The sequence below is a fragment of the Lagopus leucura genome, unplaced genomic scaffold, assembly GCF_019238085.1.
Source record: "Lagopus leucura isolate 7727_CA_CO unplaced genomic scaffold, USGS_WTPT01 Super-Scaffold_100018, whole genome shotgun sequence".
Taxonomy (NCBI): Eukaryota; Metazoa; Chordata; class Aves; order Galliformes; family Phasianidae; genus Lagopus; species Lagopus leucura.
The window spans coordinates 8,967,291-8,985,189 of record NW_024962272.1 but is presented as its reverse complement, the minus strand read 5'-3'; the positions used below and the strand labels follow the sequence as shown (position 1 = coordinate 8,985,189).

The 17,899-nt window shown below is 37.3% G+C and overlaps 1 protein-coding gene across 1 annotated transcript in view; it reads right to left on the bottom strand.

The window, feature by feature from the left end:
* Window positions 1-567: 567 nt before the first annotated feature.
* RORB (RAR related orphan receptor B) overlaps window positions 568-17,899 on the bottom strand; it is a 38,937-nt gene continuing 21,605 nt past the window's right edge. The window contains exons 5-10 of the mRNA XM_042877320.1: window positions 11,248-11,369; window positions 9,815-9,947; window positions 8,043-8,150; window positions 6,728-6,838; window positions 1,186-1,298; window positions 568-723 (exon numbers count right to left, since the gene is read on the bottom strand). Coding sequence (XP_042733254.1) covers window positions 568-723; window positions 1,186-1,298; window positions 6,728-6,838; window positions 8,043-8,150; window positions 9,815-9,947; window positions 11,248-11,369 — 743 coding nt within the window. The remainder of the gene's footprint in view (window positions 724-1,185; window positions 1,299-6,727; window positions 6,839-8,042; window positions 8,151-9,814; window positions 9,948-11,247; window positions 11,370-17,899) is intronic.

Genomic DNA, 17,899 nt, shown 5'->3' with positions numbered 1-17,899 from the left:
TATGCATATAATACATACATACATATATAAGTATACACAACATATACATATATATATGTATTTCATACATGCACAATAATTTCCAAGACAGCTACAAATTTCCACATGCATTAAACTATCTAAAAACATAGAAATAGGCAAGACTAATAAGTGGAATTTTCTTAAATTATATTTGAACAATAAACAGCAAGAGTAATACTGCAAAGTACTGCTCTATTCTCATTTATATCTACAATAAAATTCTATGAACAGTTGTCTCCCAAAACATATCCCAATAAAATAAAATAAAAAAAAAGGTAACACCCAGTGTCCTATATTTGTATATTCATTGTCAGTTCAATAAGAAAAAAAAAAAAAAGGTAAACAAAGAAAAGAGAAAAAAGACATCCCCACTCAGAATTGCATATTTACATTCTTCAAACTGTAGCGGTGAAAAATAATTCTATTAAGTGCAGAACATTCCTAGTGTTGCAGTAGTGACATTTTTAATAAGTTCATTATGAAAACATTTCTTTTTGTCTTAACAGTGATGCATTCCATGACTACGTGAAAATTTCATTATCCCCTTCACTTGCAGCCAGTGGTTGAGTCTGGATTGAAAAGCTCCTTGTATAATGGAGGAAATAGTGTGTTCACTATATCTGGGTGAGACTGTTTAAATACCTGTAGTTTCTCTCCGTGCAAGTTGCAAAGTGCAGTAATGGTTGGTATCTTGGCTATTAACTGTGAGATATAAAAGAAGAGGGAGGAAACAGATTTAGTAAAAGTTCCAGAATTAATTAAGATAGCATTCTGTTGGAAAACTGTAATACCCCAAACTCCATCAAATCTATCCATGCTGACACTGGATAAGTCCACTGTTCTTATTGTTATGGTCTAAAAACCATTCTACTGGAAATTTTAGCCAAGTGCCAAAACCGCATTTAACAAGGAACTGCCTCTAGGGTTTCTCACTGAAATAGTCTGATTCTTGCTAAGGTACCCCATAAAAGGATTCATGGATTGAACAAAATATGATTTAAGAGGAAAGAAGAGTGAGGAGAAGAGTACAACAATGCTTACTTCTATACAATGGGAGCAAGTAATATGATGCTTTTAACTTACATTAATGTAGTAGTGGAGAAGAGGCTAAAAAAAGATGCATGTCTGACGAAGGCTTAGGTTAGCTCTTTTTTAACAATTTACCTTTGTCAAAGTCTCATCATCGAGGTGGTTCTTCTGGATCACATGTTGAAGTGCAAAGTAAATCTTTTCCTGAAGCTTCTGGACCTTCCTTGGCTCTATTAACCAGGCTCGATCTAAGAAAAAAGAAGGCAAGAGCTAAGGACAGGTGTGGGGTATGCTCATGGATGAACTTGGTACGCTAGCAAGTGTTTACAGCAAATGTAATTCCTGTGGGGAAGGGAATCATAATGAAAAGATAGTTTCAGAAGCAAAATATTTTAATCCATTAAAGGATCACCTGAGAGTTGAATTAAGAGACACTGAGCATACGACAACAAAATATTTGCCCTGTATTTCTGTTTAAATCAGTACGTTAGAGAAAGATGGGAGTAGAAATGAAACAAGGTCCAAGCATTTAATTATATTTTGCTGGTACATTCACTGCTCTAACTTCATGTTGCCTAGGTAAGAAACATATATCATTTCAGTGTCTTAATACATAAATAATGAGCATATTGATCAAAACAGTCATCTCTTTGAAAACAATAGAGTATAATTATTGAAAAATTAAAACAAAATGTATTTTGTCATTATTTACTAGGCTAACATTTTGAGACCATAAATTATATTCTGTATTAAAAAAAAAAGGCTTCCTTCAAAAGAATTTCTTTAATAATTCAAAAGAATTATGAGCAGTTGCAATGTCTTGAAGTGCAAATTTCTTGTTTTTTTTAAAAATGTTCTCTTTTTAATCAGTGCAAAAGAGAAGCTAATCTGGGAGAATAAACAATTATAGATAGAGTTGTTTGGACTTATACTGAGCTCAGACCCCAAGTGTAGGAGGTCTTTCATAAGATATTGTGTCAAGTCACAGCTTCTGAAAACAGCATACATGAAGCAAAGAAGCAGACCCCAAGACAATCTCCAAAACATAACAGTGTTTATAGCACTGCCAAACTGTCCGTGTTCCCATTCTGCAAACTTATTTCCCTGTTTCTCATAGTCAGAGTGATTCTTGGACGTAGATTTTAGCTTTGCAAAAGGAAATATGAAATTATGTTTTGCCACAGGGCTTAATCTTAATGTACACGTTGAAAGCTGTGGGAAAATCCCTTTCATTTCCAGTGCTCTTTTCCCTACCTCCTTGAGTTACTAAAATTATCCATAGAAATAATTTAAGCTGAGAGACTGAAGAGTATTTCAGTGCTGAAGACTCAGGATTCTGCCATTTGTCTGACTGCAGAGATGTCTCTATGGAAAATGTCCATCAACAACTTCTCTGAAAAGAGATAAACCCAAGTCTCCAGAGACTTAGCAGGTAATCAGACAAAGGAAACAATATTTTTGCATAGCTTAAAGAATCAATGGATCCTATACTGACAGTGGCCACAGAAACAGAATTAGCTGAGAGCGCACACAGTATTGGCACAAATAAGCTCACAGTAATATTTAGGCTTCACAGGCTAAGTGTCAAATTTTATGTTCTTGAAAAACATGCGTTTCAGTAGTATTAAATCAATACCTAATAGGTGGCAGGCTGAAGCTAGAAAGATTTATCACAGAGAGCAGTCCTTAAAGATTTATCTTTCTGCCACAAAGATGAGCTTAAAAATAGACTGAGGCTGTGGGAATACAGGTTTCATCACTTGCTGTCATGGAGTATGCCGTATATAATGCAAGAGTTCTTGAAATCACAGTGTGGGCTAGGTGAAACTTTTACTATGGATATTGTCTGTCTCCCAGAATGTAGCTCCTACCACTTGATCACCATCTGCAAATTTGTTTGGACGTTCCACATACCTCTGATTATATTCACAAAAGTGTAGGAAAAAGTCAATAGATCAGTGGCTACCCATACAGCATTGGAAAACTGGTTCAGATCTACTATTTTCCTTTAGGTTTTAACTCTTCTATCTTGGCAGAGTGCACTAGCCACTAGGCAAGAAAAGAGTGTAGAAGAAGGTAAAAGACTTAAGGAAACGTGTTCAGCAAGATTTTCAGAAAAGATACTAGCAGGGTTAATGTCTTACTACCCATTTCCAACATGTATGCAAGTGAAGAGCCATTCTACATCATTAAGCTTAGAATCAGAAATCAAGTGAAAGAATCACCTCTGATAACCTTAAAGTACAAAATCTGGATTTGTGCAATTAGTCAGATGGAAAATGGGCCTCAAGCTTGGTTTCAGAACCTAAACTGTTGTGTTAATAGATGTTCAGGTCAGCCCACTCCTGCAGATATTGCTCTGTTCCCTGTAAATGCTGACATTAAGAGCACAATAATCACCTTTCAGAGCAGTGGCTTCTGTAGAAGAAAAGCATGAATACAAGTGCTTCCCAAAGAGAGTGGCTATGTCCCTAAATTAATGAGTTGAAGAACAGATGCAGCTTATTCTCAGAACCAGTGCTTCTTTTTTTCAGTTTTATATATGTTCATAAGATGAAACACTTTACTGTGAAGAAACCAGAACATCTAGTGCAGAGGGAAACTGATTATTTCTTCATATTAGTTCTTTATTATTTTTGAAAGGAAATAAGTGACAGCTTTTAACGTCATTACAATTTGCACTGCCTTCCCTTGCCATTCACAGACTTAGACCAGCTGAAATGGGGTTTATTTGCGTGACACAAATTGGCAGTTTTTTAAAGGAAGATAGGTTGCCTTCTTTCAAGGTTATGATTCTTCAGCCTATCCTGTCTTATTGCTTCTCACATGTCCAACAATACTTGCAGCTGCAATGCTTGCAGACTACAGGAAGAAGTAGTCAGCATACATTAAGCACTTTCACATTTGGTTTTTGGCTAAAGGAATAAGAGATATTCAGTGTCCTCTTGCTAGCAAGCAGGGAAAAACAACTTGGACATGAAAGAAAGACATTGGACATTGAAGTATTTCTTCTAGTATCACCAGCTTTAACTTTCAACCTAAATAATGGTGAAAAAACTTGGAATCACTTCTGTGTATCTTAGCAGAGTTTGCTATTCAAGACACACTTATCTTTGAAGTGCTGCATCATGGCTGATGTATATCATGACTGAAATGTATTACTAGAGTTAGTGGAGAAGCTTATACAACACATGCTTGCAATACAGCTGGCTTAAAGCCAGTGCTGATTTTCTAGCTTTTTCAAGCACTTAGTACAGCTGCAGATGTGCAAGAGATTTTGCTGCTTTGCTGAAAGACACATGAAGAACTGCAAAGCTCAGAACTTTAGTTTCCATCAATTGTCTACTTGTAGCTAAGTGTCATGGTTTTGTGATTTTTGGTTTTTGGTATTCCACATCATAACATCACATGGGGCACTGGGAGTTTAACTGTTAGTGCTCAAGTTAGAGTACCTGTCTAGAAGAGAAGAAGAGCTACATTTCCCAGGGGACTCTGCGGTCACAGAGAGGAGATAGAACTCCTGGCAAGGTCGCCTGATGCTCTTTTTCGTCCGCTCTTTTTCTTCGGCTCTCCCCCCGTCTCCCTGCTGCTCAACCAGACTGCACATCTCACCTCAGTGTTATGATGAGGCCTATCCACCTTTTGGACATTTTCTCATTATATTTGATTTATTATCTTCAATTCTAATTATATTGTATTATGGTGTGTTATCTTGCATTCCAATACTATATTTAGTAAATTAGTTTATTTCTCTTCAGATCGTTGCCACTGTTTTTAATTATTCTGGAGTCCCCTGTTCCCTTTTTCTGGAGGCACAAATTTTGCGAAATCCCTCTGCCCCACCAGTCACGGAACTGGGCCGAACCAGCCCGCAAACCATTGACACTAAGTGCACTTCATTAATGACTTGATCAAAAATCCATTAAAGCAATCCATTAAAATCAATAGGAAACTTTTCATTATTTAAATAGGCTCTGTCCAGGTCTAAGGGATAGGACATTCAGAGATGGAATATATTACTGTGACCAGATTTTGTTAAGTTGGGCTATAATTTGTTTTTGTTGCCTAGACTACCTGGGTAACAGAAAAATTGCTTCTTTTTAATTTGGCTAGAAATCACATATCTGAATATTTTTCTTTCTCCCTACAGATGAGATGTCTTAATCTGAAATAAAGTGCATGTAAGTCACTGAAATAATTTAACTGCTTCTGTTTCTCTTCAGGAAACAAATAGATGTTAAAAAAAGAAAAACATAAATCTTGCTTGTAAGGATTCTATCATTCTTCTCTGTTGCTTGGTTCTTAGCATGTTGCTCAAGAACTTCACAGTCCAGATTGCCCCAGAATTCCCAAGTTGTCTTTAGCTTTGCACAGAGTCAGATGGGTCACTAATGCCAAACGTGTACAGATGCTGTACATCTCCATCATGGTTTGGTCTTTTCTGTGTAGAAAAGGGCTGGTTGAGAGGGGCCTGTCAGGGCACTGTGAGTCTCCTGTCTCAGGAGAAATCAGGGATCCTGGGAGGTGTTTCACAAACAGTTTTCACTTCTGTGCACAAATGGGTTGTGGCTGAGGAACATATGTGGCAGTGGAAGCACTCTGGAGGGTCCCTCTGGAGCACCCAATCTCATGCTATATGTAGGCATTGTCTTGACCATTTCACCTCCAAACAAGTGACCACAAGAACACTTCAGAGGGAAATTAGTAGTGGAGTTCTTTCTGGAGGTGTCATTAATGATGAGAACAAACATGTGGACACAATCTGTGCTAATCTAATTCTGCCTAATGTAATCTCCTCCACAGATGTATGAGAGGGCAAAGTGACCTAGAGGAAGTCTTTAGTGGAACAGACTGGAAAAATAATTAATGGTGGGATTTTTCGTAAAGACCTTTCAAAAGGTTACCCTTAGTGGGAGCTGGAGGCCTACCTCCCCTGAGTCAAGATTAAAATCTCATACTAAACTCTAAGGTTGCTTACATGGATCTGTGGTATGTGAATACTTGAAGAAGAGCATTTTGCCCCTGAAATTACTACCTCTTAAATGGAGTTAAATTCAAACAGAAGTTCATGGAGATTTTTACTGCTCGTGTTTCTATTGACACAGAAGTATCCATTCATAGCTGAAGACTCCCTAACCCACTCGGGGCTGTGAGGTTTGAGCTCACTGAGGATCCAAGTAGGAACATGCATCACCTTGAGCAACATATTTTCTCTGTGTTTTGAAGCAATGCCAGCAGGCACTGCTTGTCTGCATGAACCTGCTCCATGTCTATTACCCTCACTCTCAGCACTTATTTCTCTCTCATTTTCCAATCTGTCTTTCTCTTGCATCATGAAATAGTGTACAGATGCTAAGGAGATGATCCTTGACTGAAATATAACATGCCTGTAGGTTAAGTTCAGGTATATAATTCAGGTAGACAATATTATTATTGTTTTTTAATCTATAACTGGCATGTTACATATTTTGCCTATCTGTAAACTTCTGTGATGGGATCATCACACTTTGGATCTATTTCTAATATGTGTAACTGCTGAAATTCTAATAAAAGAGCTGGAAACTCTTTTCTGAGTAATGCAGGTATTCTTCCATTTCTTATCACACTTCTTAACACAGATGCGCATTGCTTATTCCAGTGTAAAGCATTACTTCAGTAGGTAGATTGGAACAAGTACCTGGTGATATCAGAACAGCAGATGAAAACAAGGCAATCTCCTCCTCAGTCAGCTGTAAGGAACATAAATTCTTAGCAAAGTCAAATGCTTCATTCACCAGATCATCAGAACCTAAGGACCACAGAGAACAAAGTCAAAATTAGAAATTTATTAGCTCTCTGACCTGGCTTGAAAAGTGGAAAAGTGGACAGTTTTGTACAAAAAAAAAAAAAAAAAAAAAAAAAAAGAACAAATGAGTAAATGTATGTGTTCTTAAAACATGTGTCTGTCAGCTATTAAAACTCCACTTGCTTTAGAGACCAGCTGTTTCATCTATCACTAGATCACGCAGTAAAACACAAAAATTATCAAGAATTACGGGCATGACTTGTACAAAAAGCACACAGAGATTTAGAAAGGGGTTCTTTTTTCCCAATGTGAAAATGAATGTTATTTATCAATAAGTATTATAGCTAAAAAGGAAGAGTAACCAGTCCTAATTAACTTTCACATATGAAATTCATTAATTAACAGTACACATATTCCAGAAAATGTTTGAAAAGGCCCAAAATACATCGAATAATACACAAGAACACTTTTTATTCATGCAAGGTAGTGTAATGTTTATTCTTTCCTATTCAAGAAGAAAATATATTTGTATATTAATGGTAAATTTTTTGCAGTAAATTACTATCCTTAAATTTGATTCTGCGTGCATCATGCTATATTTGCCAATAATGTACTGCATCCATGGATTGCCAAAAGACACCCATTTAGCCACTGACATTTCAGATAGCACTTCATATCATGTTCAGAAATGAAGCTATTGTTTCAACACACAAATCCAAATGAGTTTAAAAGTTTTAGGCTAAACAGTGTATTTACTATGTTCCTTCATATATTTTGTCATAGTCCATATTTTTAGTCCCCTCTTTGCTGGAATGAAATGGCTTTTTGCAGGACTCAATTAGTGGGACTAATTTGATATGTCAAGTATAACTGATCTGTGGTGATAAACCACTTAGCTTCTACCATAAACTGTGTTTTAATCAAAGCTTTAGATGGCAGCATAAAAAAACTGATAAAATCCACATAGTGCTCTTTTTTTTTTTTTTTTTTTTTTTAAGAGAAAAACACCTATTATTACTGGCAGCCACTGGAGCCACTTTTCCTTTTCCAGTTTAGAGATTTGGAAGTTTTGGTTTCAATATTTACTGAGGGTTTTAAATGAACATCAGTGCATTTAAACAGAAGGATACATTTTAACAGAAGGATAATTGTACATTATTTGGACCCACATTTATAGAAAGGATTGAAAAGAAAAAGACCAACATACCCAAGGCTTTGAACATCTGCATCCCTCCATACTTTCCTTCAAACAGAACAGTATTGTTGAGTGGGTTGAAGGCACGGCACATTCTCACCAAAACCACTTCCAAGCAGCCTACAGGAGAGAAAAAAGAGCAAAAGTGCCACACATTATTACAGGCCCAGGCTTTCTTGAACTATCAAGATAATCTGTCTCTGAATATGGGAAACAATACATCTCTGATTTAAGTAGAGAAAATGGTTATTTTCTTGTCCAGACAGACTAACTTTTCCTTAGGCTTATTTTCTTCAGTGCAGCAAATTGATACTGTGGACTTAATCTGAATTTAGACCTGGGCAGATTATGTTATTTTAAAATACTTTATTCTGCAAACTTTTGTTTCCCTTATTTTTCTTTCAGGTTGAGGAAGATCCAAAGGAACAGATCTTATTTTATTTTACTTTTTTTAATTTAATTTTTTAATTTTTTTCTTTATTTTTTCCTACAGAATTTACAGAATTTCCTGTTTGGGGAAAATGAAGAAAAAATAATTTTAAGCAGTCTCTAACTAAATCTGAATTTTCTGTAAGAGAAATTTTGCCTTTGAGAATTCTTTTGCAGATACATTTCTGAATGAAAAGTCCAGATTTTCTAACTTCTGCTGAGCATGAACTGCAAAACAGAAAACAGAACAAGAAGTATTTATACATGCTGAAGCTAACCAGAGTCGTCCAGTAGCATAGTCAAATACGACTATATCTTTTGTTTAAGGAGCAACTGTGTTGCTACTTTTGCTAGTCAAAGGAAGTTGTATGGGATGCACCAGCATTTGCAGAAGTCTTACAGATAGTAAAATAAAATAAAATGTTATCCTGTGACTGTCTGCCTACATACTCCTGAGTTGTCTGCATCCCTTGCCCTTTGTGGCTCTGCTGCCTCAATTCAGTCCCGCTCTAAGCCACAGACCACTGTGTACAAGAGCAAGGAACGCAACAGCTTTCAAATGAAATGAACAGTTCCCTCTTGAAACAGGAAGAACTTCTTATGTTTTAATGAGTCACCTCACACTGCATCACACCTTTTATACATGGAGAGAGCAAGAAACTGATATGACAGGGTGAATGCAGTCAATTACCAGCAGTGGCTCACTTGGTCATGCCATTTAGCCCTACTGAGTTTAGCAGAATTATTGCATAATCACAATAAATGTTGTCATGCTTCCTATAGAGGACAGAAATTACCGCGTCCCATGTCAGGGAAGGAAACCCTTTTCCACCTTGCCCTTAAACATGCACATGCACACCTAGGCACGCACAGAGAGCATGGCTGCAGCACGCTGCTGTAATCCGTTCTCATTTAGTCCAAAACCAACTGGCGCCAGCATGGATTTTCCCTCCTGTGCACTGGCTGGAGGGTATCTCTGTAGTCTCGTTAAAAAGATTAGAGATGACCACAGAAGCATTCACTAATGACAAGTGGGGATTTAGAGGGTGGCAGATGACTGATTTGACCTGCTCAATTCACAGGGTCTTTCCACTACATGTCAGGTTGGGGACTACAGTTGCTGCAATGACTCTCTGTGTGTATGTTTAATAACCACAAGTGACTGTGGAGAGAAGGGGATCAGAAAACAGAAACATGATAAATGGGGAAAACTATGGAAGGGTTAATGCAGCTAACGAAACAGACTGAAAAGTAAGGTTCTGTCAAAACAAAAATGACCCAAAGAATGGGACATCTGAGCACGTTTCTACAGCACTGGGAGCTAAACCAGTCTCATGCGCTTGGTGTTTACCCACCTGACTTAAGGAGGAGAATTTGGTCATTCTGGCAGAGCTCCATAAAGCCTGTTATCCGCTTTGCGAACTCCACCACATACTGGATAGCATGAGTGATCTGAATGGCACACTGCTGCCAAAGGGCTTCTCTGGTCTTCCGGGAAAACAAGAGGAAAGAGCAAAACAATAAGCGAGTGAGTTCATCCATGTGCTAAGCACTTCAGGTAGCCTTGCAGGAAGGCACAATCCTCTGACTAACTCACTCCTTTATCCCCCCCACCATGTCTTAACCAATGGCATCTCTGTTTTTCAAGATGCCTGACAACTTTCATGAGAAGGCTGTTTTCACAGGTTGATTGCCTCAGTGGTCCAAACTGTGGTATTACCTCTTCATAGGGGGAGAATGCATCAACCAGTGTTAAAATGTGATTTCAGTGCTGACTTTTGTGCATGAGAGAGAGACAGCAGAACTAACAATGTAAACAACTCAGTGCACTCCTAGGGAGAAAGTGGCACAGCGTTACTGAGTCATCAAACAGAATGTTTTAGTTGTTTGAAACTTTAAAAAATATTTGAAATATAATTACTGTCTGAATAATGACTACAGGAAATTTTTATTCCATTGATAACTATTTTCTTTGAGCATGCAGGTGTGCAAATGCAAACATGTGCCTTGGATCAGCTGTACTAACTCTGCAAGCTGCAGTATGTTTTCACTTCTGCTTGTACTTAGCTTTCCTAGAACAAGCAGGAGTCTCTTCAGTCTCTTGTACGATCAGATAATCTCTCAACAGATGTCTGACTGTACAATCAATGCTAGTGATGGAGGCACAAGAGTGCAAGAGCACATCTTGATTTCTGTTGACTGGGCTACATCTGAAGAGGTGTCAATAAGAAATATTCTGAATGTGACCTGAGAATTACAAAGGTAGAACAAAAATTCGTTATACTGACACCATTTTTCCAGGCACTTTTGAAAAACCTCACTTTAAGGAGTACTTTAAATTGATCATTATTTACTGCTTATGGGTGATATTTGGCTTGCTCACTGTGAAAAAATCTGTTACATAGGAAAGGAATGTGCTTCTAACAGATTTCAAAATGATAAAATAACAAAGGGTTTTTTTATTATAATTTTTTGAAAAGTCTTACAACAGAAAAGATCCAATTCTCATCACACTAAAATCAACAGAATTTCGGTATAAGGTTTATAGCTGTGGTAACAAACAACGTGTAGAAACTGGATTCTATGATCATATTTTGACATTAACAAATATCCCAACATGCTGAAAAGCTATTTCTTTTTGTTACGAAATATCCCTCCTTTGCTTTCACTGACCAGGGTCCTCTAAGATACTTAAAAGAATACTTTAACCAGCTTGTCCTTGTCAAATAATTAATGGTTAAACATTTCTAACCATAGGGAGCAGAACAAGTATATTACAGGATTGTACCTTGCTCTGGTAAACCTTAATTTCTTCATACGTGTGGGTTTGCCAAGCTAGCTGGTGTAGCTCCTCCATTGTATATTGGCATGTCTCCAAGTGAGATTTAATGATATTCTGTGCAATTCGATCTGAGGAGAAAGATGAGCTCGTGTGAGACATTTTGGTGAACAGTAATTTGCAATAGCAAAATGCTGAAGACATTAAAATTGGAAGAGGAAGATTTTCTTTTAACCTTCTAGTTTTCCCTCCCTCTCCTTCTCTCCCTCTTTTATCTCTCTCTCACAAATATTTCTAAAATTGTCTGTTGTAAGATGTTTCAGTATCAAATACAAAGCCAAGGGATGCTTGACAAACAATAGATCTGTACATGAAAATAACAATGAATCTCAAGAAACTATTTTAATTCTTTCATTCTGGAAGTGATTTAAAAATAAATAATAATTATTTTTAATGTGTTCAAATAATTATCTTTTGGTCATCCTGATTACTTGAACACTTTTGTCTATTCCAAGACTGCACAGGTGCCCACACCTGGCTGCTCAGTCCTGACACGGGCATTTGCATTACCTTGGTGTGACTTAAATCAAAGAAGCAGGAAACTGATCCAGTTTTTCTCCAGATAGGTTTTAGCTGATCAATTTTTCAATCTTTTCAGTGATCTCTAGCATAGAGACCAGTGCTGGCAAGGTGTGAAAGCTGCAGCTAGGTAGCCTAGGTTTTAGAGGACAGAGGAACAGCTCTCATACTCTTTGACAGCACATGATTAAGATACATTAAAGTTATTCTGAAAACACAGGTTTGCGTACAATTGCAGAACAAGAAGCGTGGAATGCAAGGGGAAAAGCAAGCATTGTGTGCTGGATGGAGATCCCCTTGAGACTAACAGTAAACCTCTCAGGGAAGTACTGAAAAAAGACATTTTCTCCGTAAGTCACTTGAGCGGATTAAAGATTTTCACAAAAAAATTTCTAACATCAATTCATTAGCACTGGAAGTAAGTTGGAATGTCTTAATTTGAAACATGATGATTTCTTAACTTGGAGCTTTGAGACCTATACGTCTAAGTGGACAGCAGAACTGAACTGAAACACTCATGGCAGATGCATAAATATCAGAAGACATATTCTTCAAAAAAGGAGAGGGCTCTGGTAATGCATTAGCTGAGCCTGAGTGCAGGAAATATAAAGAACTAGGAATGTCATCATCCACATTCTCTACAGTTTTCTTACAATGGGTTAATCTGGTTCTTTGGAGTTCCAAAATACAAATCTTGCTTTGGCTGAATGTTATCTGAATTTGAAAGCACCATGAAAGTTGAAAAATGAATGTAAACATACAAGTTGCCTGCAATCGCTGTTACAGGAGTATGATTTAAAGGAAAAATATTTGTACTAATGTCACAGTTAATAAACTGAGACTGAGTGGATGGATTCTGAAGAAAGCACAAAAGAATTCCAGGTATTTGTAGAAATGAGAATACTTTCTCTATTCAGTCTTTACAGGTACTTCTCACAGGTTAACAGTTTTCTTAGGTTTCCTGTGAAAGAACTGACTCAGGAGTAAAGACAACTAAAAGTGTGTATTAGTGATTACACAAATCTACCCAACATTCTACCGTGGAAGAATGGATGCCAGTCTTACCTCATGATGTTAAGATACTGTATTTCGTAGTTAAAACATTAAAGATAAAGGTGTAGGTCGGAATAAAGACATGATAAATTTTAAACTACTCTTTTTTTGAGGATGAATAAAGGTTAATTAAATAAATACTAGTTAACAAGCCCTGTTTTGTAAACATATTTCAGACTTCTACCCACATATTGATATATTTAAAATAGTTTTAATAGTTTTAACTTAGGATCAAACACGTGAGTGAGAATTCATGAATCTTCAAGGTTTTGTAGGGATGGCATTTTAGCTCTATACACCTTTTCTTTATGTGCTTATGCTTATGTTGAGCTGACGATAAAAATCATTTAGACATGAAAAGACCTTGGGCAATTCCAGCAAGCAACACCTCCAAATTCTGACATCCAAAGAGGAACCAGATGCTAGAAAAACTTGCAAATCTTGAGCCATAGGCTCAAGGCTGAGTATGTGATGGAAAGGGTACACTGCGTCTCAGGGGTGGAGGATACTGGTTATTTTGTGTAAGGAGGCTGCCTTCTTACACTCTGAGCTTAGCCCCTCAGTGGTGCCTGATGCACATATATCATATATGGGATGTGCAGTGGTGACATGGTGGAAAAAGTAAAAGGAAAAGCTTATCTTGGCTTTGCAGAGGGTCCAGTGAGCAAAGATCCAATGCAGACGGAACAAAGAATGTAACTCTCAAAGGGAGTTGCAACTCTCAAGGAGCATAGTCTACCATTATGCCATTTGTAGATTTTAGCTCTTTTCACTCACATAGTTGGAAACTACACACATCACTGCAAATTCCATGCAGAGAGAAGCTCCTAAACAATTGGGAATAATGTAAAGACATCCAATCTGAATCTATTTGATGGAATGCAACTGATACTGTTCTGAATACAAAATATAACACATTTCTGGAAGACCTAGCAGCTCTGAAGCATTGCTGGCAGCTGTGTTCAATCAAAGAATGGGACAATGAGGGAGGAAAGTAACTTAGTTCAGTGGGAGTAGCTGTGTCTCTCCTGTTCGATGGGCTAGAAGATTCCACTACAGTCATTCTGCACATCAGGTCTTGACTTAAAATCATTTTCATTTTCATTTTCATTTCATTTCACCAACTTAAGCCAGAGATTTCAAGGGTCTCTTGACACCAGGAAGCTGCAGAGATGTATCTCTAGCTACAAATCCTATTTGAATGGGCTGCAAAGGACTAGAAAGACAGTATCAGTCTTGTGACCTCATGTATTTCCCATTGAAATGTTGTCAATACCCATCTTATGTAAGTTACATTGGGTTTGCAGCTTTCACTGTATGAAAAAAAACAAAATAAAGAAATGTTGTTATTAAGAGTGAGAATAAAACTTTGTAAAGTTTCCTTTACATGGAGCGTCTGCTGCAAGTTTTTGGTAAAAATTAATTAAACAAAAAGGAATTAATGAAACTGTGTGAAAACATACCATCAGAACTAATAATCACAACTGTAAACTACATGATTTTAAAACTTATCTGCCATAGTATGTAAACATTCGGTGTTTCCTTCTCTGCTTTTGTCTGTTATTTGTTATTATATCAGAGTTATGTATGCAATGGGATCAGCTATAATACTGCATAACATCATGGGGAGTCTGAAAGGCACAGAATATCCTGGCAGACTGACTCTAGTTGGGAAACATGACCAGTGGCTGAACTCCAATATGCACTGTGATGCAGTAATATTTCCATTAAATAGTTTAGTTCTAAGTTTGAAGATTCTATTTATTTATTTATATGTAATTTTGTTTATTGTTACCCTGATATTTTTGGTGGAAAACAGACTATTTTTAAACGAATGCTCTAATTCATTAAAAAACAAACAAACAAACAAACAAAAAAAAAAAAAACAGCAAAACAAAAAAACAAACAAAAAAAAACAAAAATATCTCTAGCAGGAAGTATTTGCTTCCAGAGAGGCATATTAGAAATGAAAAAGGCACACTAGAAACAACATCAATCAAGCAAATGGTTAATGGCTTTAGACAATATGAGGTCTTGAAAAATCAGAAATACTCAGAGAAGATACATGTTGGAGTGATCAGTCTTTTTTTCATTTCTGGCCTGTACATATCTTACTAGTTTTCTGCACAGACTCACTATCCTAGCTGTATTGTCCCATTCATTCTTAGAGGTGAAAAAGAAACCCAGATGTTGGTTTATAGTGCCTCTGAATTTCCTTAGAAAAGTAAAAACACCAAAACAGTCTGTGTGATAAGCATCTGTTCTGAACACACAAAAATGATAAATATTAGAAGCGGTACCTTGCAAGATCCATGATCTTTAAAGAAAGCTGATTTTATGGTTTCATCCCTTGGATTATAGGAAAGTCTGCCAGTAGGACTGGTTTCCCAGCACAGATAAGAACAGGAGATTTAATGTGTCCTGCTTTCACAGAAATCTCCACCACAACAGAAGAGACCAGAATTTAATTACAGCACACAGTTCAAATCCCCAGAGAGAGATGTCCCCACCAGAACTCAACTAAGCCCTGAACAAAAGTGACGCAGAAGAAGGAAAATGTGCTTGAGAAAAATTGAAAAAACAGGTTATTTCTCAAATAAGTAAGTGGACAGCCCGTGAGTCTGGGGCAGCTTATGCTGTGACAGAGTGAGCTGCAGGGCATGGGAAGGCTGTGGAGGTTATCTCCTGCTGATGGAGCCCAAAAAGATGTAGAATTATTGGGCAGACAGTGGTATTCACTGGGAGATAGACTCCTACTACAAAGAAGACATCAGCCCTTTTATTCCTCGGATTTTTCTCATGTGACAAGATCTTGACAACAACAGCCTGTGTTTTTTAACAGATGTGCTGCATGTCATACCTCCATTACACGCCTCTGCTGCCAAAGCTTGCTCCTGAAAGCCTTGCCAAAGATTATAGTAAGAAAGTGGAAGGAGGCAACAGAAAGTGAGACAAATCAGAAAAAAAAAAAAAAAAAAAAAAGGAAAACAAATCTGAAATTAAAAAGAAAGGCTGAGAAGCTGTAGGTTGAATAGTACTGCTATCCAGTGTGTCGTAGAAATGAGCAGCACCCAGTGAAACACAGAAATAGTGTTCAACAATGAATTAATGGGGACTTTGCAATGCAGCACTGTAAAATATAATCAAATTTATAGTAGGAGATGTCCAGAAGAAGCTGAAAATCATACTTCAGGAAGCTGAAGGATTATATGTCAAAACGATTTGTTCCAATTCAGAGAATAATTGTGGGTTTCCAGAAAGAAATATTTTGTTTATGCATGTAATTCCATGGTTTGTGAAATGCAATGGGTCAGAGAAGACGGTCTCAGAGCTTGTAACTAGGAGCAACAAAAACATGAATGAAAGATGTACGAATATACTGTGAGTAAATCAAAGACTGTGCAACGTGCAAGGGGGCCTGGTAACAAAACAAATGTCTACAGATGTGCTCCTGGTTTTGCAGTTTGCTGGATGCAAATTAGGCTGTTAAAGCCCGTACAAGAAAGGGAGAAGAAAAGCACACGATTCTGCAATGCTGGCCAAGCAACAGAGCAGTAAGCCCTAACTTCTTTAGTGCAACAAAGCTTCGGATGCTTACAGACATGTCACTTGCCATTTCCCCTTCAGGCCTCCCTTCTTATGATTTGCTGGATAACAGGCACTTCGAGAGTGTATATGCGACCAGACTGCAAAGGCCAGCAGGCTGCTGCTTTCTGGGATAGATGTGATCCTGGCCATAGCTTCCGTTCTGTCCTTGTCTGTCTCTGTCACGTGCTGAGTAACCCCTTTACCAAAACTTGTCAGAAAATTTTTGAGACAGCTCCTTTTTTCAAAGTTACACAGTAGATAAAGTACTGTGCTCTCTTGACAGAAAGATCAGACGGATAACAAGACTGAACAGCGTATTTTATCAGCAGAATGGACCAAAAGTGTCTGTGGTAAGGGAAGAACAACAGTGCACAGACTGTACAGCATAAATGTAGCATAAAGATGTCTCTACAGTTTCTAGAACAGCAAATGACCTTCTCTATTTCCATTTTTAGCTATTCCGCTGAGTTCTTCCTTCTTTCCTTACATATAGAAATTCTTTATTTTAGATTTTAGTAGATGCCTTACAAAAGGTGCTCTGCAAAGGTTATGATAGCTCAAATATGCAGTGCACCAGTGGGTTAGGAGCCGCTTAAATCCAGAGTACGTACAGAAAACTGAACATTGCAACCTAGATAATATAAATCAGCCTAGCACAGACCTGCAGGGGTCTATCATCAGCTGATGAGTCAGCCTTGCCTTTTTCAGACAATATTTCCTTGTAATATTTGGTTATATTCTACTGCAACATTGAAGAAAAACTCCAGCTTGGGGTCAAGTTCAATGCTAGTGGGTACGAGTGTAATAACTCCAAACTCTGCACACAACATTCACCAGCTGTGATTTTGGCCTGCTATGTGGAAATTATCCACAGGATTTGGCAGTGTGTGCTTCCTATAGGGTCTTAATTCCTTCGTTTGCCACTCTTTTCTCATGAGAGATCCTAGTTTTTCTCACCATTCCCTTCTTTTGCACTGGGAACTGAAGAACTTTGAAGTATGCCTCCTAAAACAGTGATAATCATCCCCAATTAAAATGAATAATGAATTTTTAATTTGCCACTTACCCTTAGGATCCAATTGAGCTGCTAAGAGCTCATCTCAGTTTATATTCTAAGTTGTGCTCTCACAGGGATCCACTTTGAATTAATGCTGCAAAAACATCACAGCTTTGCCTGGCTGCTATAAGCATGCATACCAGTTCATAAAACTATCAAAACTATACTATGCATTCTAAATAAAATTTATTTTACAGTACTCAAAATAATGCTAGTCCAGTACTAAATCAACAGTTTCCTGTGCTCTAGTAAGAGAAAATCATGATCACTCAATATGAAGTTTTTTGAACTAATTTCACTATGCAGATTCCTCAAAAAAATTATTAGACAGTAGTAGAGGCAGCAATACAGGTAATGAAGAAAAAATATGTCCTACAGTGACTG